Genomic DNA, 22,123 nt, shown 5'->3' with positions numbered 1-22,123 from the left:
GGGGGAGAGGGAGAGAAGGGGGGGGGAGAGAGGGGGGGGGAGGAGAGAGGGGGGGGGTGGGGAGGAGGGGGGGGGGGGGGAGGGGGGTGGGGGGGAGGGCCCGGGGGGGGCGGGGGGGGGGAGGGGGGGGGGCGGGGGGGGGGGGGGGGGGGGGGGGCCCAGGGGCCTGGTTTTTGTGTGGGGCGGGGGGGGAGCCTGGAGGGGGGGTGGGGTGGGAGGGGGGAGGGGGGGGAGGGGGGGGGGGAGGGGGGGGGGGGGGGGGGGGAGGGCGACAGGGGGGGGGGGGGGGGAGGGGACAAAGGGGGGGGAAGGGAAAGAAGGGGGAGAAGAGGGGAGAAGAGGGGAGGAGCGAGGAAGGGGGGAAGAAGGAGGGGCGAAAGGGGGGGGGGGGGGGGGGGGGGGGGGGGGGGGGGGGGCGGGCGGGGCGGGGGCGGGGGGGGGGGGGGGGGGGCTGGGAGAGCACCTCAAGTGGGCGTGGCGCGTTGGGTGTTGCGTTTTGGTTCTCCTTGAGCGTGTCGGCCTGCGGAGGTCTGCGGTCAGCCCTGCTCCTGCCCCGCGCCCCACCCGCCTGCTCGCCCGGCCCGCGCGCACCTTGAGCCCCTGCCAGGGGAGGCTGCCGCGCAGGAAGTACATGAACATGTGGCCCAGCGCCTCCAGGTCGTCGCGGCGGCTCTGCTCTGCAGGGACAGGGACGCAGCCTCAGCGGGGCCCGGGCGCCCGCCCCCCGCCGCGCGCGCGCAGCTCACCCTTGCCCAGGTGCGTGTTGATGCTCATGTAGCGCGCCGTGCCCGTCAGGCTCTTGTGCTCGCGGTACGGGATGTGCTTCTTGGTCTCGGGGTCGATGTACTCCTTGGCCAGCCCGAAGTCGATGATGTGGATGGCGTGCTGCCGCTTGGTCCCCGGGCGGCCCACCAGGAAGTTCTCGGGCTTCACGTCCCGGTAGATGAGGCTCTTGGTGTGCACGTACTCCATGCGCGTGATCTGCAGGTGGCAAAGCGGTGTCTGCAGGCTGTGCCAGGCCCCCCCCCGCCCACGTGCTTCCGCTGGCCCCGCCCCTTCTCTCCCGGCCCCGCCCACGTGGTCCCCCGTCTGCCCCCCTGCCCCGCCCCCTTCCCTCCCGGCCCCGCCCACATGCCCCCCCCCCGTCTGCCTCCCGGCCCACGTGCTCCCGCTGGCCCCGCCCCTTCTCTCCCGGCCCCGCCCACGTGGTCCCCCGTCTGCCCCCCGGGCCCACGTGCTCCCTCTGTCCCCGCCCCCTTCCCTCCCGGTCCCGCCCACCACGCACCAGCTGGATGGCGATCATCAGCACCGTCTTGAGCGTGAAGGTCCGGTCGCACAGGTCGAACAGGTCCTCCAGGCTGGGCCCCAGCAGCTCCAGCACCATGGCGTTGTACTTCCCGCACGGGCCGAAGTAGTAGACCTGAGGGACGCCCTCTGCGGCAGGGGACAGACGCACGGGCGTGCGGCAGCAGCCCCCTCCCTGCCCCTGCGCAGCGCCCGCCCCACCCGCGGGCTGCCCGGTACCTGTGGCACTAAGCTGCTTGTAGAACCGGTACTCCAGGTGCAGCTGTGGGGCCCGGGACTTGATCGGCTCCTAGGGGCACAGGTGCGGGTCACTGGGGGCCCCACAGCTGCCCAGAAATCCCTGGGGGTGCCTCAGCGGGGATGGGGTGGAGGGACCGACTCACCAATTTGATAGCCACGTATTCATTTGTATAGAGATTCTTTCCTGTGGGGACAGAGACCATCAGCACCTCTCACCCTGGGTTACCCAGCCCGCCCACCCCCAGGCTGGAGGCAAAAGGGACCACCCTCCAAAGAACTACCCTCACCCTAAAAGTACCCCCTGCCCAGCAGCCAGGCCTGGGCCCAGCCTGCCTGCACACTGCCCTTGGGCCTGCCAGGTCCTCCCCACACCAGCACCTGTCCTGGTTCACAGCACCTCAGGCCTGGGTATCTGCCACCCTCCCCACCGTCCCCAGCCCTCCCTAGCCAGGGAGGTTTCTCACAGCTTGCAATCTACTCCTTCCTCAAAGACGCCCCCAGGGCATGGCATCTCCCGCATGGGGAGGCCCTCACCAGCCCCCAGGAACCGGGACCTTAGCACAGCTGGACAGGGACCTGCAGCCCACATGCATGGGAAGACAGGAGCACAGGTCCTGTCTCCTGGGGCCACCAGCCATGCTGGACTTCCAGGGCTCGGTCCCGTCCCAGGCAAGTGCAGAAGGCAGGAAGCTGTAACTGTTATTTGAGACAGGGTCTTGCTGTGTTGCCCAGGCTGGCAGGCAGTGGTGAGATGTCTCCTGGGCTCAAGCCATCCTCCCACCTCAGCCTCCGAGTAGCTAGGACTACAGGTGCACACCACCACACCCAACTAATTTTTGTGTTTCTAGTAGAGATGGAGATGGGCTGCTCCAAGTTGCCCAGGCTGGTCTTGAATTGCTGAACTCACGCGATCCACCTGCCTAAGCCTCCCACAGCGTCTGGATGACAGGCAAGAGCCCCTGTGCTGGCCCAAAGCCCCTGAGGAAGGAGGAGGCCAGCCCTTCATGCAGGGGAGCTATGAAGGATCAGCTGTGCAAGCTGGCCTGGAAGTGGGCATGGCCCCGCTCATCGGCCAGTGGGCCCACATGGCACATGGCCCGGAAGGCTCCCCAAGGCAGCCGAGCCAGGCAACATGCACAAAAGTGGCCGGCGCCCACGTGGGTCCAGCTGAGGATGGCACTGGGGCAGTCACTGTCTTCTGGGCGACCTGTCCCGAGGCAGAACAAGGCACCACATGGGGCAGCCCCATCTCTCAGGCACCGGCCAGCTGGGTTACTGCGCTGGGTCTGCCATCGGCTGCCTCTGCCCGAGCAGCATTCCCTGCAGAAAGAGGCCTTTGCTTCCTCCTGCCCTGCTGCAGCTGGACTGGCAGGGTACCCTGGAGACCCTGCTAAGTGGATGCAAAACCCCAAAGCCTGCTGCGGCTGAGCCGCACACAGTCAAGACCTCACAGTCTGAGACTGGGGGTCCCACCTGGGCCCTGAGAGCCTCTTCTCCCTGCTAGTGCCCAGTCTTGGGCATGCCCTGCAGCACGGGAATCGCTGGGGCTCCTTCCGGCATCACCCTGCCCTTAGCACTGCCCGGCTCCAGTTCAACAGTTTTAATCAGCTTGTCAGTTTCCCCAAACAGCCTCGAGAAGGTGGCATCTTGAGCACACAGGATCATGAGGATGCAGGATGGCCACACTGGAGACCGGGCACCTCTCTCCAGGACTGAGGCGGGGACCAGGGCGCCCCCCTCCAAGACTGAGCCGGGGACCAGGGCTGCTCCCTGCATTTCCAAAACAAATGAGTTCACCTCCCATGTTTTCCCCCAACGTAACATGTTATTAGAAAACTCTCCTCGTAAAACAGAAGGGGCCGTGCCCTGAACATCCAACACTCACCACCGAGGCCCCAGAACTAAACCTGCCACACGGTTCCGTCCTCACAGCTGCTGTCCACTGGTCCCGTCTTAGATGGATTTCAAAGTTTTTTCTTGACTGGTTGCTCTGTCGCCTCGGCTGGAGTGCAGTGGCACAATCTTGGCTCACTGCAACCTTCCCCTTATGGGTTCAAGAGATTCTCCTGCCTCAGCCTCGAGTAGCTGGGATTACAGGGGCACACACCACCACGCCCGGCAATTTTCTGTATTTTTAATAGAGACGCCATTTCACCATGTTGGCCAGGCTGGTCTCGAACTCCTGACCTCGGGTGATCTGTCTGCCCTGGCCTCCCAAAGTGCTGGGATGACAGGTGTGAGCCACCACGCCCAGCCAGATTTCGAAGTTTTAGAGCTCAGGACACTTCCCCCAAATCTTCCACCTGCAGGCTCTTTCAGCACGTGTGCCCTTCCTGTGCTTGCCCATCGGAGGTGGGGTTCACAGTGGGATGCCCACAGCTGTCTGGTGAGCACTGGCAGCCGCCCACTCCTGTATAGTCCTGGTCCTGTTGAGAGGGAGAGCCCAGGGTCCCCCATCCATCTCCTCTTCCCTGCCTGAGAGGCCACCCTTGTGGTGGGCCCCTTGCCCTGGTGCACGGTGTGTGCCTGGCCGGCGCTGAGCCACGGCTCACAGGATGGGAGTGGTTGCCCATCCGCCCTTGGGGGACGCCCTGTTGTCTCCAGTCCTGACTCGAGAGCAGAGCTGTGGCGGATGCGGCGGTGTGGCTCATCTTGCAGGCAGCTGCCCCCTTCTCTGGCAGAGTGCCCGCCTGCGTGCGATGCTGTCCCTCTGACATCTATGCATTTATCATCCAGCTGTGGCTCCCTGACGGTCAGGCAGATGCTCGCCAGTGTTGTCCCCAGCCTGGCTGGCCTCGTGCTTGGCAATGTCCTGTCTTGATGAGCAGGCCTTTTAAGCTCTGATGCATCGATGGTGATGCGGTCTTCCCGGCTCCTCCACTCCGCTCTGCGGAAGAAACCTTCTTCGCCTGACCCCTGCTGCTGTGTGTAGCCAGAGTCAGAGACCTGGGTGTGGGCTGGGCGTGTGCAGCAGTGTCAGAGGCCTGGGTGTGGGCTGGGCGTGTGCAGCAGTGTCAGAGGCCTGGGTGTGGGCTGGGCGTGTGCAGCAGTGTCAGAGGCCTGGGTGTGGGCTGGGCGTGTGCAGCAGTGTCAGAGGCCTGGGGATCTATGGACTCCTGGAGGAGGCTGGGTACTCTGGGCTCTGGAAGCCGAATGGCGCCCCCGGCAGCGCTCTGTACATGTGGAGGGCAGCATAGCCCATGAGGCCTGGCAGAGAACAGCTCCAGAGAGGCTCAGGAGGTTCTGGAGGACACAGCACCAACAGCCGGAGGGAGGGGTCCTCCCCAGATCCTGCTTCAGCTTAGAATCCAGAAGGTCCATACCTTGGTGCAGGGCTCCCTGGCCCTAAAGTCCCTCATGTCACCCTCAGCCCTGTGCCAACCCTGACAGAAGCAAAGTGAGCCACGGGACAAATGCAGGGCCCAGCCCAGGAGATCACACCCTCCACACTTCACGGCACACACCATGGCCACGCCCAGTGAGGCTGTCCCACAGGTAAGCGGGGCGTGACCGTGACAAGGAAGAGAGTCAGCAGCAGCCCACACATCACTTCACACAGTGCTGTGGCTCTGATGCGTCCCCCAAGGGTCACGTGTTGGAAACTTGATCCCCGATTCAGCTCGGCTGCCTCAGCATGGAGTGGGTTCCTGATTAAAGGGCAAATCCGGCCCCTCCGGTCCTCACTCCTGCCACCACCACGGGAAGACACAGGAGGAAGCTCCTTGCCAGATGCCGCCCTCAATCTGGGGCTCGCCAGCCTCTCTCAATTTCTGTTCATCATCAATGGCCCAGTCTGTGGCAAAGCACAAAGCAGACTAAAACAGCACAGACGTGTTCAGAGACTGGAAGGAAAAGACAGCCAAACTGAACGCGCACGTGGGAAGCCTCGGCGCAGAGACCCAACGGAGAATCAGACGGGCTCAAAATGCCACGAGCAACGCAAAAGTCACGATGGCCTTCAGAGGCTGGAGGCTGAGGAAAAGGAGCGATCTTACAGCAAGCCGCAGCCGTCGCACAGCCCGGCGCCAGCCGAGCACAGAGGTGAGGCCAACAGCCAGGGCTGAGGCACTGCTGTCGCACACACAGCCAGAACCCAGAACAAAGGCAGGGCTGGGCTGGTCTAAAACTGCGGGTTCCAGACAGACACGATTGTAATCTCGGCACTTTGGGAGGCTGAGGAAGGTGGTTCACATGAGGTCATGAGTTCAAGACCAGCTTGGGCAACAGAGTAAAACCTGGTCTCTAGTAAAAACACAAAAAATGAGCTGGGCATGGTGACAGCGCCTGTAGTCCCAGCTACTCGGGAGGCTGAGGCAGGAGAATCACTTGAACCCAGAGGGCAGAGGTTGCAGTGAGCTGAGACTGTGCCACTGCACTCCAGCCTGGGCAACAGAGTGAGACCGTCTAAAAACAAAGCTGGTCGGGCGTGGTGGCTCACGCCTGTAACCCCAGCACTTTGGGAGTCTGGGGCGGGCCGAATGCCTGAGGAGTTCAAGACCAGCCTGACCAACATGGAAAAACCCCATCTCTACTAAAAATACAGAAAATTAGCTGGGTGTGGTGACAGCGCCTGTAGTCCCAGCTACTCGGGAGGCTGAGGCAGGAGAATCACTTGAACCCAGAGGGCAGAGGTTGCAGTGAGCTGAGACTGTGCCACTGCACTCCAGCCTGGGCAACAGAGTGAGACCGTCTAAAAACAAAGCTGGTCGGGCGTGGTGGCTCACGCCTGTAACCCCAGCACTTTGGGAGTCTGGGGCGGGCCGAATGCCTGAGGAGTTCAAGACCAGCCTGACCAACATGGAAAAACCCCATCTCTACTAAAACTACAGAAAATTAGCTGGGTGTGGTGGCAGGTGCCTGTAATCCCAACTACTCGGGAGGCTGAGGCAGGAGAATCACTTGAACCTGGAGACAGGTTGCAGTGAGCAGAGGCCTAGGTAGGTGGCAAGAGCGAAACTCCGTCTCAAAAAAAAAAAAAAAAGCTAAGCTAAGGTAGAAAAATGTTCCACGAACTAATGGCTCACATTTTTCCAAAGTTAATTTTAAAAAGTACCAACACAGCTCCAAGGAGTCAACGGGCCCCAAGCAGGATAGTCAGAAAACCACACCTAAGTAGAGCATAGTCTGCCTTTTAAACCAAACACAGAACCTCGAAAACAGAAGAATGGACTCATTCTAGAACATTCTCAACAAGCAACAATATTCAGCAACCTGAGTCCTGAACAGGCTCAGCACCAGCCACCGCCAGCCCTGAGCGCGGGGCCCAGGCAGTGCTCAGACGCCCGTGCTGCTCAGGCCTGTTTGGGCAGTTTTCAGAAGAGCCCACATCCAGAAACCCCTGCGGCCTGCGCCAGGAACAGATGAAGACCTGCGGGATGGCCTCCGGGACGGCCTCCCGGCACGCAGAAGCCATGACATCAGCTCCCACGCACGCCACCCAGACGCCAGGGCAAAGAAGAGCACGAACCGCAGCTTCCTGAAAGCTGGAGCCACTCACGTGCCGCTCTCGGCTGTCACCGGGGACCTGCAACCGCTACCCAAGGGCCCACGTGGCCATCTGGGATCCCAAAGCCATCCAGGGCCACTCCTGGGGGTGCAGGTCGCGGGCTGTGCCAGGCGTATGTGCATGTGTGCGGATGTGCATGTGTGCTTGTGTACGTGTTTGTGGCCGTGTATGCCTGTGTGCGGATGTGCATGTGTGCGGATGTGCATGTGTGCTTGTGTACGTGTTTGTGGCCGTGTATGCCTGTGTGCGGATGTGCATGTGTGCAGATGTGCATGTGTACACACGTTTGTGGCTGTGTGTGCCTGTTTGTGAACGCACACGTGTGCGGATGTGTGCGTGTGCGGATGTGTGCGTGTGCGGATGTGCATGTGTGCTTGTGCATGTGTGCTTGTGTACGTGTTTGTGGCCGTGTATGCCTGTGTGGGGATGTGCATGTGTGCAGATGTGCATGTGTACACACGTTTGTGGCTGTGCGTGCCTGTTTGTGAACGCGCGCGTGTGCGGATGTGGATGTGTGTGCAGATGGATGTGTGCGTGTGCGGATGTGCATGTGTGCTTGTGTATGCGTTTGTGGCCGTGTATGCCTGTGTGCGGATGTGCATGTGTGCTTGTGTACGTGTTTGTGGCCATGTATGCCTGTGTGCGGATGTGCATGTGTGCTTGTGTACGCGTTTGTGGCCGTGTATGCCTGTGTGCGGATGTGTGGAGGTGTGTGTGCGGATGTGCATGTGTGTGGATGTGCATGTAGGTGTGTCTGCGGATGTGCCTGTGTGCTTGTGTACACGTTTGTGGCCGTGCGTGCCTGTGTGCTTTAGTGTGCACATATGCATGTGTGGGCATGTGTGCACATCTGCATGTGTCTGCATGTGTAAGCATGCACACACACGCAGGGCTAGGAGACCACAGGTCCCAGGAGGCAAAGCTCAGTCTCTTGGCTGAGAAACGGCACCCAGGGACTCCCAAGCCACAGGCTGTCGGACAGGCAGTGAGGCTTCGTGGCCCACGCCCAGCCTCTGCGCACAGAGGTGGAATCCCAACCGCCTTCCCAATGGCTGGGATAGGGCCTCAAGCCGGCCTCCCGGGGCCCTGGGTGCAGCCAAGGGGAACAGTGGCCAGGCGCCATGGCTCATGCTTGTAATCTCAGCACTTGGGGAGGCCGAGGAGGGCGGATCATGAGGTCGGGAGTTAGAGACCAGCCTGGCCAACATAGTGAAACCCCATCTCTACTAAAAATACAAAAAATTAGCCGGGCATGGTGGTAGGTGCCTGTAATTCCCACTACGCGGGAGGCTGGAGCAGGAGAATCGCTTAAACCCAAGAGGCAGAGATTGCGGTGAGCAGAGATCACGCCACTGCATTCCAGCCTGGGCAGAAGAGCAAGGCTCCACCTCAAAAACACACAAAACAGCGAAGCAGCCAGCAGTGACCCCAGAGCAGCCCTCACCTAGGAAAAGCTGCTCGACTCACAGGACACACACTTCTGCCGCACTAACTGCCTGCTGAACCCCACTTCTGCCCACAAGTGGCAACTGCCATTCATCCCCATTTAACAGGTGGGTAAACTGAGGCAAGGGGTAGGAAGCAGGGCCACAAAACATTCTTGGGGTCCAGGTGGCCACAGCCCATGCTCCTGTGCCCCTGGGCAGCCGCTCCTGAAGGTGCAGCCATGTCACATCCACTCCCTGGGCCTCAGTTTCCCTCATCTGACAGCCTCATCAGGCTAAGGGGCCAGATTCTGGTACCGCCTGCTGTGGGCGCCAATGTAAGGCTGATACACAGCGGTGGCCTCTTGGACCTGCCCATCCCTCACTCCTTCACAAGGACCCCGATTTCCACCACTACAGACACTGACTGGGGGTGCACTTGGGTCCCCCAGAGAACCCCAGTAAAAGATGCCACGTGCCTTCCCGCAGGAGCTCAGGCGTTTGCTGTACATCCAGCAGCACCAAAAATGACTTTAACAGACTTTCAGGGATGATCCAGCTCCCAGGCACAGCTCACCACAAACTGGGACCGGCCCCAAGCGTGGTCAGAGCTCCCCAAGGCCTGGGGTCATCTTCAGGCACCCCCACCCTGGGAAGGTGGCCCTGGCTGGTGAGAGGCTCAGCCCTCAGGCCCCTCCTCATGCCTGGCAGGGGGGAGGCAGGTGTGAGCAGATAGGACAGAGCCGGGTGGGCCAGGCACTGTCTTTCAGAGGGTGAAGCTAGAAGTGGTGCACAGCGTCACTGCCACAAGTCACTCCAGCCACCCGACGCCCGCTCTGGGCCGGCCAAGACCTCCCACGAGCAGAGTGGCGGGCACGCGCCTGTGGTCAACTCCGGGGCTTCGTCCTGCGTGGACATAGGCAGTGGAAGTCACTCCTGACTTAGCACTCAGGCTCCTCGCGGCCCGGCCTGCTCTGGGCCATCTGCTTCCCAACAGAACTGTTTCCCAAAAAGGCGACAGGGCCAGAACCCACCGTCCCCGCAGAACCTCCTCGCCAGGAGGCGCACACCACGATCGACCCACAATTCAACGCACCTGCCGGTGACCTAGGGCGGCCCCGCCAGAGGCTGCTGTGACCCAGGCACGGCCCTGCCAGCGGCCTCCCGCCCTGCCCCACCGCGCCGAGCGGGCCTCACCGAGGCGGAGCTCCCCGAAGTTGCCACAGCCGATCTTCTTGCCGACGCGGAAGTTGGGGCCCACCATCAGGACCCCCGAGCTGGTCCCCGAGCTCCGGATGCCGTGGCTACTCCGGCCCCCGCCGGCCTTGGACATTCTCCGGCCCTCCTCCGTGTCCCCTTTCCCTCCTTTCTTGTCAAAATCCATAAGTTTGTGATACCCCGGCCTCTCCACGGTGACTCTGCTGCCGCGGAAGTCCCACGTCTGTGGAAACCCGAGGTCCTGGCTGCTCCGAGCTAGTGCATCCCGGCGGCCGGCGGGCGGGCGGGGCCCGCAGCTCCCGGCTACTGAGACGCAGGCGCTTGGGCCGGCCAGGCCGCGGCGCTCATGTTGGTGGCCTCGGGGTCGCTCTTGGGGGCAGGAGACATTCTGCTGACAGGTCCCACTGCCTCAAAGCTCACAGTTCACAGCTGTGGAGAAAGAGAGGCACAGGTGAGCGCCAGCAAGGCCCCCGTGGGGTCGGGGCTGCAAAGCAACTGAGGACAGGGGTGGAGGGTGTGGAGGATGTGGGCAGGCGGCTGCTATGCTGGAAGGGGCTCTGAAGGCCGGGGCATGACAAGCACCATCCCTATCCCAGAACCCAGCTGGGAAGCACACGCTGCATGACATCAGAGGCCAGAGGTCTTCACGAAAAGGGTGGGGCTCAGGGGCTTTCTGGGGAGCGAGAGGGGTGGGGGAGGGTGGCACGGGTGGGAGAGCATGCTGCTAGGAGGGCATGGTTGCCAATCCCAGGGAGAGGCCCTGAGGGTCCTAAAGCTGGGGGCAGTCCACTCCCAGACACAGAGTGGCCACGCAATGGTCTCTGCCCCCAGGCCCTGGGCTGTCCAAGAAAGAGGGGGGAAGCAGGTGACAGCAGGCAGGCCCAAGGCAGGGACACGGGAGCCACTGGGCTGCCCCTGCTAATGGCTGTTGGGTGATGCTGAGGGCGGACCAGAGGGCAGGAGGCTCCCGGCCCTGACCCAGGCTCAGGCTTCGTTCTCCCGTAGCCACTGTTGGAGTGGGGCGGGCTGAACGCCACTCAGGGTTGTGATGATGCCAGGGTGGGTCCAGCCCAGCCCTTTCGGTGCAGAGCGGAGCTGGGGAGGGACCGGCGTGGCCTGAGGGACAAGTGGAGCCAAAGGTGACCTAAGCCCAGGGGAAAGGACAGAGGCCTCTGGTCCTGAGAACAAATGCACAGTTCCTGCTCCTGGGATGGTGGGACCCCAGCCCACAGCCCCTCACTGTGTCCACACCACCTTAAATGCTCCCAAGCCCAGGGCCACCAAGGGCCCCAGAACCCGCTGCCGCCCACAGAGAAACGCAGAGTCTGGACAGGGCTCATGGCTGAGGGGACTCCGTGGGTCGCTCTCTGGAGCGAGGGGGCCAGCAGACCCCAGCTGGCATGGAGCCCACTCTCAGCGCAGGCCCTGATGAGAGGCCCCACCTGCAGAACCAAAGGACTAGACTGGATTAACTGAGCTCTAGGGCACAGCAACCCCAGGGATGTGGCTGTCACCTCCTGACGCCCTCAAGCCAGGAACCCGCCCAGGAGGCCAAGAACCCTGCACCCGGGGCCACCACAGGCCACCCGCCAGTCCGCACAAATCCTGCCAGGTCCTTCCTCGCCCAGGCCTCAGCCGCTCCCCCACCCCACCCCGGGGCTCCAGGCAGACAGATGCCCCACCTTCATGAGAGAAGGGGGAACCAGAGTTGGCTGCCGTCCCCCGAGATGTGCAAGGGAAGAGCGACCAGGACACAGCCATTGGCGAAACTGGAAGGACAGGAGCTCCCAGCTGGACAAAGGCACTGGCGTGGCAATCTGCCTCACGGCACGCGGCCCCTGTGCTCCTGTCTGAGAAGGGCCCTGTGATCATCCCAGGCAGCCCGGAGGGTTCCGCACCGCAGTCATGCTCCCAGCGCACCGTGGTCTAGGACGTGTGCGGTAGCGCTGTCTGATCAAACAGCGGACACGCTTCAATTAAGCCGGCGTGGTGCCGCAGGCTGTGGCCCCAGCTACTCGGGAGGCTGAGGCGGGAGGATTGCTTGAGCGCGGGAGGCAGAGGCTGCAGGGAGCTATGATCGTGCCACTGCACCCCAGCCCGGGCGACAGAGCGAGACCCCATCTTAAATAATGAAGAAATGCAAGTGCCACACTGCTAAGCCGTGGTGTGATCATCAGAACTGTGCGTGAGCCCGGAGGAGGGTCTCGCCCGGATGTGGACGGCGGCAGCTGAAGGCTGGGGAGGCTGGGGCAACTTCTTACACCCTGACTTCAAAGGAGCTGGCCACACGGTCGGACTCTTCCCTCCATGAGGTTTCTCCGCGGGGCGGGCTGCCTGACCGCATCCACTACCCACAGCAGAATGTCTTCGGAACTGCAGTCGGTCCTCTCCAACCTGCTGCTGCTTCATCAACCGAGGCTGCGGGACATTCCGGAGGCTAAGGCAGGACAACTGCTTCAACCCAGGCGGTGGAGGCTGTAGTGAGCCAAGATGGCGTCACTGCACTCCAGCCTGGGTGACAGAGTGACACGTTTTCATTCATTCACTCATAAATGACATGCCAAGGAGTCATCTTGGCTTCCGAGTCATTCATTCATTCATTCATTCATTGATCCACGGGCTGCAGAGTGGATGCTGCCAGCAAGGACGGAAACGTGTCGTCTGCCTGTCTCCGTCAGGGCTCTGGGGCGGCCCGTGCATCAACAAGCAGGCATGTTTGGAAAGCAATCTTTTTTCTGAGCAGCGGTTCTCAACGTGGGCTTCAGATATTCTGTAAGCTCGGCGTTAACAGGTGTGCTGTCACCCAGATCCAGGCCGGTCTATTTTTTTCTTTTTTTTGAGACAGTCTCATGCTGTCGCCAGGCTAGAGTACGGTGGCGCGATCTCGGCTCACTTCAACCTCTGTCTCCCGGGTTCAAGCCATTCTCCTGCATCAGCCTCCCGAGTAGCTGGGGTTACAGGTGCCCGCCACGATGGCCAGCTAATTTTTGTATTTTCAGTAGAGATGGCATTTCACCATGTTGGGCAGGCTGGTTTCGAACTCCTGACCTCCTGATCTGCTCCGGTCTCCCAAAGTACTGGGATTACAAGCGTAAGACACCTCGCCCGGCCCTGTTGTCCTATCTAGAGCACAGAGTGGGTCTGGCATCCTTCTCAGGGGCCCTAGGATTTGGGGAACGGTAAAAAACCCTGGCCTCACATGAAAGTCACCAGCTGCACTGGCCCCTAACAAGAGTGGGGGCCTCTCCTTTCAAGCCAGGGAAGCACTTCTCCCACTTGGGGAAAGCCCAGTGCCATCTTCTTCCAGCAGAAGGCTGTTTCTTCCACACTGAAAATCCGCCGAGCGCAGCCACCTCCGTCAACGATCTTGGCTGTGTTGTCTGAATGCTGGCTGACGTATCTCCATCTGCACTTGCTGCTTTTCACCTTGAACCTGGGTTTTTTCGGTGGTTGTTTTGACACAGGGTCTCACTCTGTCACCCATGCTGGAGTGTGATGGCACAGTAAGAGCTGGCTGCAGTTAACGCCCTGGGCCCAGGCGATCCTACCACCTCACCCTCCAGAGTGGCTGGAGCCACAGGCATGCACCACCATGCCCAGTTAATTAAAAAAATTTTTTTTTGCAGAGGCTGGGCATGGTGGCTCCTATTGCAATCCCAGCACTTTGGGAGGCCGAGGTGGGCAGATCACTTGAGGTCAGGAGTTCGAGACCAGCATGGCCAACATGGTGAAACTCCATCTCCACTAAAAATACAAAAATTAGGGTGGGCATGGTGGCTCCTGCTTGTAATCTCAGCAGATGCAAGATTGGGAGGCGGGTGCAGGCAGACCACTTGAGGCCAGGAGTTCAAGACCAGCCGCCCAGCCAACATGGTGAAATCCCCACCTCTACTAAAAATAAAGGTACAAACATTAGCTAGGCGTGGTGGTACATGCCTATACGCTCAGCTACCCAGGAAGCTGAGGCAGGAGAATCACTTGAACCAGGACCCGGGAGGCGGAGGCTGCAGTGAGCCGAGATCGTGCCACTGCACTAAAGCATGGGCTACAGACTGAGACTCCCGTCTCAAAAAAACAAAACTAGGCAGGCGAGGTGGTACATGCCTGTGAGCCCAGGTACTCGGGAGGCTGAGGCAGGAGAATCACGTGAACTCGGGAGGCGGAGGCTGCAGTGAGCTGAGACTGTGCCACTGCACTGCAGCCTGGCGAAAGAGCAAGAATCCGTCTCAAAGAAAGAAAATAATGGATGGGCCACAGCAGACTCACGACAGAGTACTACGGATCTCACTCTCATGAGAAAGTTACACTAAACCACCATGTGGATCCCTGTCTCTGGGGTTGGGCCTGTCCTGGACATTCCTTTTCTTTTTTTTTTTTTTGAGACAGAGTTTCACTCTTGCTGCACAGGCTGGAGTGCAATGGCGCGATCTCGGTTCACCACAACCTCCGCCTCCCATTTCAAGCAATTCTCCTGCCTCGGCCTCCCAAGTAGCTGGGTTGATAGGCGCATGTCACCACGCCTGGGTAATTTTGCATTTTTAGTAGAGACAGGGTTTCTCCACGTTGGTTAGGCCGGTCTCAAACTCCTGACATCAGGTGATCCACCCACCTCAGCCTCCCAAAGTGTTGGGATTACAGGCGTGTGCCGCCGCCCCTGTCCTGTCCTGGACATTTCATAGAAATGGGATCACACACTACGAGTCCTGTGTCTGGCGTCTCTCGCTGAGCCTGATGTCCTCAAGGTGCGTCTGCGCCATGCCTGCGTCGGGGCTCGGTCACGTTCGGGTGCGTGGAGGACCACACCACGCCACCTCGTCTGCTGACGTCCATCTGGGCTGTAGCCACCGTCCGGCTGCTGGACTCCGCAGCTGTATTTTGCACAGGCCTTTGTGTGGCCGTGGCTGTCCACTCCTCTTGGGTATGTAGCTGGGAGTGGCCTTGCTGGGTCAGATGGGAGCTCCGTGTGCGTCACTGAGGAGCTGCCCGGCGTGTCCTTACACTCCACCCGCCGCGCCTGAGGGTCTGATTCCTACACACCCACCCACCCCTTCTGTGACATTTGCTTTTTGTTTTTGCTTTGAGATGGGGTCTGGCTCCGTCACCCAGGAGGGAGCACAGCGGCGCCACCTCAGCTCACTGCATGAGACGGGGTCTGGCTCCGTCACCCAGGAGGGAGCACAGCGGCGCCACCTCAGCTCACTGCATGAGACGGGGTCTGGCTCCGTCACCCAGGAGGGAGCACAGCGGCGCCACCTCAGCTCACTGCATGAGACGGGGTCTGGCTCCGTCACCCAGGAGGGAGCATAGCGGCGCCACCTCAGCTCACTGCAACTTGTCTCCCAGGCTCAAGCAATCCCCTTGCCGCAGGCTCCCCAGTAGCTGACTACAGGCATGCACCCCCACGCCTGGCTAATTTTTTTTTTGATAGGGATGGGGTCTTGCTGTGTTGCCCAGGCTGGTCTCAAACTCCTGGGCTCAAACAATCCTCCAACCCCGGCCTCCCAAAGTGCTGGGATGACAGGCATGCGCTGGTGGCCCCAGTTCTGTGCTTCTGGGCACATCCATGCTGGGGGTGTGCTTTGAATGCACGTTTTTCGGCTGACTCCTGCTTTTAGATGTCAGTTTTCTCCACAGGACTGGGTGGTCAGGGGTGCAGCGGTGCGCTGGTGCTGCAGATGAGGGAGGGGCCGGAGACACTCATGTGACCGAGTGGCCATGGGTGAAGGGATGACAGTCGGCGCCCTTTGCCCAGCTTAGTGGGCAGATTTCTCAAGCTGCCAACTCCCCTGACTGTCCAAACATCCAGAAACGCCCACACATGGCTAACCTAGTTTCTCTAAACCAACCCATATTAAAATGTAACTTCCTTCCTGGGCGTTCTGGGGGGGCAGTCTCCTCATGTGCCCTGGGAAAGGGATCCGTGAGGCGCAGATCCCGCCCCCGCCACAGCTCATCTCTCTCCCGTCACAGGGACAGGGCGCCCAGGCTCCGCTGTCCTGGTATCCCCCACCGAGGCCCTGCTCCTGGAACCACCCACCAGCAGGACCTTCTGGAGAAATGGACAGCATGGCCTGGAGTACAGGCCGCTGGGCCCTCCAGCGAGGCTCCTCAGAATGGCTGGAAACTCAGGGTGACACGCACACCCCAGCCACGAGGAACATCCAAGGCAGCCCCACCCAATGCCTATATAGGGAAAGGAGCAGCAGCTCTGACGGCTGAGCCAGGCTCAGGTCCTCCACCCGCCACACCGCCCCACCCCCCCGACCATACCCCTCCACGGCCACGAGAGCCACGGGAACAGCCCACCAACGCCAAGAATGCCCCAACCGTGATGGCCTGGGCTGGGGTCACACTGGGCTGTCCCGGTCACACCCTGCCCATCCATCTATCTGTCCTTCCACTGCAGCAGCTGCCTTCAACCCCACGTAGACAACAGCTAACAAGGTGGACAGGGAGACTTCTGCAGAGGACCACCATGGGGGTGACGCATCCATGGGAGAGAAAACTGGAGCCTAGGGCCTCTCCCCTGCCCTCCCCCCGCCGCCTGTCCCCTGCCTTCCCCCTACTGCTTCTCCCCTGCCCAACCCACTGGCACAGAACACTCTCCCTCTGGAAACCCTCTTGGGATCCACAGGAAGGGGCCGAAACGTCCATGCCTATGTGTGTGTGTGTGTGTGTGTGTGTATATATATATATATATATATATTTTGGAGATGTAGTCTTGCTCTGTCACCAGGATGGAGTACAGTGGCACAATCTTGGCTCACTGCAACCTCTGCCTCCTAGGTTCAAGCAATTCTCTGCCTCAGCTTCCCAAGCAGCTGAGATTACACACACCCGCCACCAAGCCCAGCTAATTTTTCTATTTTAGTAGAGACAGGGTTTCACCACGTTGGCCAGGCTGGTCTTGAATCCCTGACCTCAGGGTGATCTGCCTGCCTCAGCCTCCCAGAGTGCTGGAATTACAGGTGTGAGCCACAGCCCCCCAACTCTTTTTTTTTTTCAGTTAAAACAAGAGTCTTAGGCTGTCACCCAGGCCAGAGTGCAGTAGTGTGATCTCGGCTCACTGCAGCCTCCACCTCCCAGGTTCAAGCGATTCTCCTGCCTCAGCCTCCCAAGTAGCTGGGATTAAAGACACCACCCACCATGCCTTGCTAGTTTTTTGTGTTTTTGGTAGAGACAAGGTTTCCCCACGTTGGCCAGGCTGGTCTTGAACTCCCGACCTCAAGTGATCCGCGTGCCTCAGCCTCCCAAAGTACTGGATGACAGGTGTAAGCCACCACATCCTCAGCCAGCCTACTGTTAGATTTTCCATCCTACCAGAAAGCAAAACTGCACACTTGTGCACAGACAGACATATGCAGACCCCAAGCACAGGCACATGGGGGACCCAGCAGTGCGTCAGAGCCCAGTGTGACACACTGCTGGATCCACTCTCGTGGCAAACATCCCCAGGGAACATGCCCGGGAGTTGTCCCCACCTGAGTCCGGCATGCTAGCAAGGCACTGCTGCCTTTCTCCACGAAGGCCAGAGGCTGCCCGAGAGGCAGCAGCGTCCTGAGACACAGGCCTTGGCTCTCCCTTACCAGAAAGCAGCAGGACGTTGGGGCCATTCGGGGGGTGCATGTTTCAGGCCATCCAGCGGGTGCACACAGAAGCAGGGGAGGCCAGGCGAGGTCTGGAGGCCTTCTTGTGGGCAGAGGGCGAGAAGGCCCCAGGTCCCAGGCACGCCTGTCTCCTAAGCAATCCCCAGTGCTGACACAGACACCTGGCAGTGGGAGGGTCAGGACCAGCACCCAGGGAGGGCAGGGAAGCTCCACACCCCTACACGGGGCCCTAGGTGTGGGTGGGGGCTTCCGCCTGGCTATCCGCAGGTCATGCCCTTTACAACAACAGCAAGTAAGAAACTCCCTCCCGGGGTTCTTAGGAGTCCTGCTGGAGGATCATGAGCCCAAACGGGGGTCGTGGGAATTGCAATGTGTAGCCAGGGGGTGCGGGGACCCAGGGAGGCATTAAAGGTGGGGGAGGCTGGTGCTGGGGGACTGCACCCCAGCCTGTGGGGTCTGTGCTACCCTGGGCGGGCAGTGTCCAGGCAGGAGAGACACCCCGATGTCACATCAGGAAAGATGTCCTGCCCACCCTCTCGGTGAGCTGTGCCCCAGGGCTCCAGCTCCTTTCTAGACAAGGGAGTGGGGACGCTCACAGGCACGGAGAGGGAGCCACCTAAACCCTCGGTGAAGCCGAGAGGCTAGAGGCCATAGAGCAGAGCCTCAAGAGCAGACACCACGGACTGCACCTGGAGAACAAATCCATCCCTTTGTGCTGGGAGGATGCACTGTCCTCAGTCAGACAGCATAGATGGAGCCGCAGCCTTGAGAAGAGCTAAAGGCGCTGAGCTATGGGAGTTACACAGCTGGCGGGGGCAGCCCGAGACTCACATCTCAATTATTATTATGAAGACCAACGTGCACTCTGGGAGTGAGCGGAGATGTGGACTGGGAAGCCGTGTGGGGAGGGGACGCTGAGGACCTGGAGCCGAATGCCACACCCACACTCACCACTGGCTGCTGCGGCCCGTGCCTGGCAGAGCTGAAGCCCTCTCCACCCTCCCGCTCGGAGCGCCGACCCCGTGTCCCCTCCCCGCTGAGCCCTGCAGGCAGCACTGCCGGGCTCCCATTCCCTCACATATACACTCAGTCACCCAGAAATTACCCAGCAGCTCTTGTTCCCTCCACATATACACCAGGTGCCGGGAAAGGACCGGGCGAGGCCCAGCACCCTCTGGGGGCCACCGAGGGTGCTTAGACAGGCTTAGACAGGCACTGGGCACAGGCTTTGGCGGGAATGCTGGGACTCCCGATCCCCTCAGTTTCAGGCAGGGCAGACAGGACCCGAGAGGACGGTCCCTCACGAGGCTGCACTGCCTTCCAGGCCTGCAGACCCACTAAGGAGGAGCCACCTGCTTGGCCACCGCGGTCCCTCAGGTACCCCATTAGGAATCGAGCAGGGTGGTCAGTACCCGTCCCGACTCCCCACTATGGAACGAGACAGGCGTGCACCTCCAAGCTCTCCCTGCACAGGGGAAGCACAGGGTGCCATGAGGCTGGCTCTGCCATGTGCCCGGAGCCCCGGGAGGCCCTCAGCCTTGGCCGTGCCACACACACAGCGCCCGCCAAGCACCTGCCCTACTGTTTCCAGGGGAGATCCAGCAGCTGTTTGGAGGTGACCAGCGGCCCTCAGAGGCCCCTCTATGCCCACACCCGCAGCAACCCGGGGTCCCTCGTACCCTTGTCTTTGCCTGTGTGATGAGCCGTGAAAGTGGCCCAGCGTGTGGAGTCTGCCCGGGGCCCTGCAGGGGCAAAGGCATCGTTCAACTCCCTCGGTGAGGACAAACACGGAGCGAAGACTGAGGCGCCTGCACTCGCCGTCCCTCCTAACAGCGACCCCAGGCCCTCCGCACACCCACCACCCAAGCCGCGAGGGGCAGCCCCGTTCTCTCCCAGGCTCAGCACATGGTTTGCACGACACATCCCGGGACATGTCTCCCTGACTCTGCTTCCTATCTGCATTGCCTGTGACCCCCCTACTTCCTGTCCTTGCGGCCTCCAGGCTGGGCAAGGTCCCCTCCTGGCCACGGGGCCACCCGCCTGCTCTCATCTAGGCTGTCCCTCCCGAAGCAGTGGCCCTCAAGCCTGCGGGGCTGCCTGGAGGGAGCTGGGGTCTGCATCCAGGTCGCTTTTCTTCCTAGCTGTCCCTGGCTCACCCTCTCCACAGCTGGGGGACCCCTGGGGCCCAATCCCACCCCCAGGCTCCGAGTGGCACCGTTTAAAGGACGCATCAGGGTGAGACCGACGAACGCGGGCACTGCCACCAGCCTTGCCCCTGCAGAACCCCCGCCTGTTCCCTCCTTCTCTCCTCCAGGTGAGCTGTTGGCCTGGTCAGGTTCTTCCACTAAGTAACCATGAGTGATGGCGGGGCGCGGTGGCTCACGCCTGTAAACCCAGCACTTTGAGAGGCCAAGGCGGGCGGATCACCTGAGGGCAGGAGTTCCAGGCCATCCTAGCCAACATGGTGAAACCCCACCTCTACTAAAAATATAAAAACTGGCCGGACACAGTGGTGTGTGCCTGTAGCCCCAGATACTCAGGAGGCTGAGGCGGGAGAATCACTTGAGCCTGAGAGATGGGGGAGGATGCAGTGAGTGGAGATTGAGCCACTGCACTCCAGCCTGGTGACAGAGCAAGACTCCGCCTCAAAAAAACCCCAAAGAAACCATGAGTGACGTGTGATTAATGGCCTGAGTTAAACTCAGTCAACCACTGCTCCGTCAGGTTCAGCGAGGCTGAGCCCTAAATTCCGGAAGCTGGGGCATCCTCCTGGCCCCAAGGCAGAAGCTTCTAGACATCTGTGTCTCTTCACAGCCCCCACAGATGCAGGCATAACCTGTGGCCCCACGTCTCCTGCTGCCCCCTCCTTCAACACTCCCCCATCCTCAACACTCAGGCCACCAGGTGGGACTCAGCACACCCCACCTAGCCCCACTGCAGAGGGTCAATGCCAACTCCCGGAAGAGCCCATGCCACAAGGGTGAATGCTGCGCCATGGCTGCCGGGACTGAGGACAAAGAGTGGCCTCATGGGCCACAATGCGTGGTCTTCTGTTTTTTGAGACAGGGTCTAGCTCCATCGCCCAGGCTGGAGTGCAGTGGCGAGACTAACCTGTGCCTCCTGGGTTCAAGCGATCTCCCGCCTCGGCCTCCTGAGCAGCTGGGACTACGGGCTTGCGCCCCCATGCTGTTTGGTCTTGACTCAGCTACGTATGCTCTGGCTTTTGCAGAGAAAAAGCACCAAATCCCCATCCTGGCTGCAATTGCAGACAAGCCCCAGCCCCCAAAACCACTGAAGTGGGCGCTGCTCTGCTGGGCCCAGGGCCCCACTGCTCCCGGCACCCCCCAGAAGGCTCTCTGTGCCACCCCAGGCTTCTCATCCAGGTGGTGACCGTGACCTCTCAGGTCCTGGCACCCCTGCCCCGAGACCTGGAGTCGGGGGGATGAGAAAGGCACAGACCCTGCACTCAGGGACCCTACCATGTGGAAGGTGGGGTGAAGGCCCGCCCCGGGGGTGCTGCTGCTCGGACACGGCCATCTCAGGTGTTGTGGCCCAGGCAAGTCAGGGCTGCCACCTTCTCTCTGGGTCCCTTGGATGAGCACTGGCATCCTTCTCCCCAGCCTCAGGGCCAGGAGTGAACTCCGCTATACCCTGCAGAGCTGAGCGCACGCGCGTGCGCGCGCGCACACACACACACGCACACACACCAGCTCCCCAGCAGCCCAGGGCCGGTGTGCACCACCTCAACAGCTCCACGGACAGCCCTGGGGCGAGTGGGGGCACAGGGGTCCACTGAGCACTCCCTGCATACCCAGGGCAGCCCGCGCCTTCAAGCACCTCACCACAGCCTCTCTGCAGAGGTCATGGCCAGCAGCACAGCCAGGGCCTAGCCACACCCCCACACAAGCCTGACATGGACGGAGAAGCTCCCCTAGGAGCCTCACCTGCCACACACCAGACCCCTTAAGCCTCGCCTGGGCACACACCCACGATGCGGAACCTCGCCTCAACCTCAGCAGGGAGCAGGCCAGTGCAAAACGGGAACGATGCTGGCACACCTGCTGCCCGCAGTGGCCCCAGCCTGCATTCCCCGCCTCAGGAGGGGCCCTGACAGTCACCGCCTGCACCCTCAGCCCTCACAGCAGCAGAGGAGCCGTCGGAGGACAGGCAGGGCGGCCACCCTGTGTTCCACAGGCAGGGAGAAGGTGCCAGCTCCCCCACCCACACCAACAAGAACCACCAACCCAAGACTCAGCAGCTTCTGAGGGCACACAATGATCAGGGCACTCCCCAGAGGCACCTGCCACTCAGTCAGGACCCAGCACCCGTCCGTCACCAAGGAGGAAGACCCCGGCATCTCCTGGGGTGTGCCGACCCCCAGGGCTGCCCGAGGGAAACCGGAGAAGGGCCTGGAGGGAAGTGGGGACACAAGGGCCGGGCACCCACCGTGCCCACGCTGGCCTTCGGGTTGGGGGCCTGCCCTGCCACACCCAAGGCCCACAGTGAAAAGCAACAATCCTGGGGTGGAAGGAGGGGACGCTGTTCCTTACCCAGCCTCCACCCAACCTACACAGTGCCGGCTCAGGGTTGCACACGAAGGACAGCTCCCGGGCACCAAAGAGGGGATGGGAGCCATCCCCACAAGGGGCTGCTCTCACCACGAGGCTCTGGGGCCAGAGCCACCCCCTTCCCCAATCCCGGTCTCAGGCCGCTACCTCCCCTGTTCTTCTCAGGGTCCTCCATGTGGTCTGCATCCAGGCCAGGTCCCCAGGGAGGGCCCCAGAGCCCCTTTCTCTGAGTGATGTCACAGACCCTGGCTGACA

At 61.2% G+C, this 22,123-nt stretch overlaps 1 protein-coding gene across 1 annotated transcript; it reads right to left on the bottom strand.

Moving 5' to 3' along the window:
- Positions 1–187: 187 nt before the first annotated feature.
- On the bottom strand, positions 188–22,067 carry CSNK1G2 (casein kinase 1 gamma 2; the record flags this gene model as incomplete). Its single annotated transcript, XM_078361622.1, has 8 exons — positions 21,851–22,067; positions 9,673–10,122; positions 1,689–1,729; positions 1,525–1,594; positions 1,286–1,434; positions 747–981; positions 592–677; positions 188–520 (listed from the first exon to the last, which is right to left on the bottom strand). Coding segments are annotated over exons 2-8 (1,101 nt in total), but the record flags the coding sequence as incomplete, so codon positions are not given.
- Between the last annotated feature and the right edge of the window lie 56 nt (positions 22,068–22,123).

The sequence above is a fragment of the Callithrix jacchus genome, chromosome 22 (genome assembly GCF_049354715.1).
Source record: "Callithrix jacchus isolate 240 chromosome 22, calJac240_pri, whole genome shotgun sequence".
Taxonomy (NCBI): Eukaryota; Metazoa; Chordata; class Mammalia; order Primates; family Cebidae; genus Callithrix; species Callithrix jacchus.
This window is presented reverse-complemented; position numbering and strand designations above follow the sequence as displayed.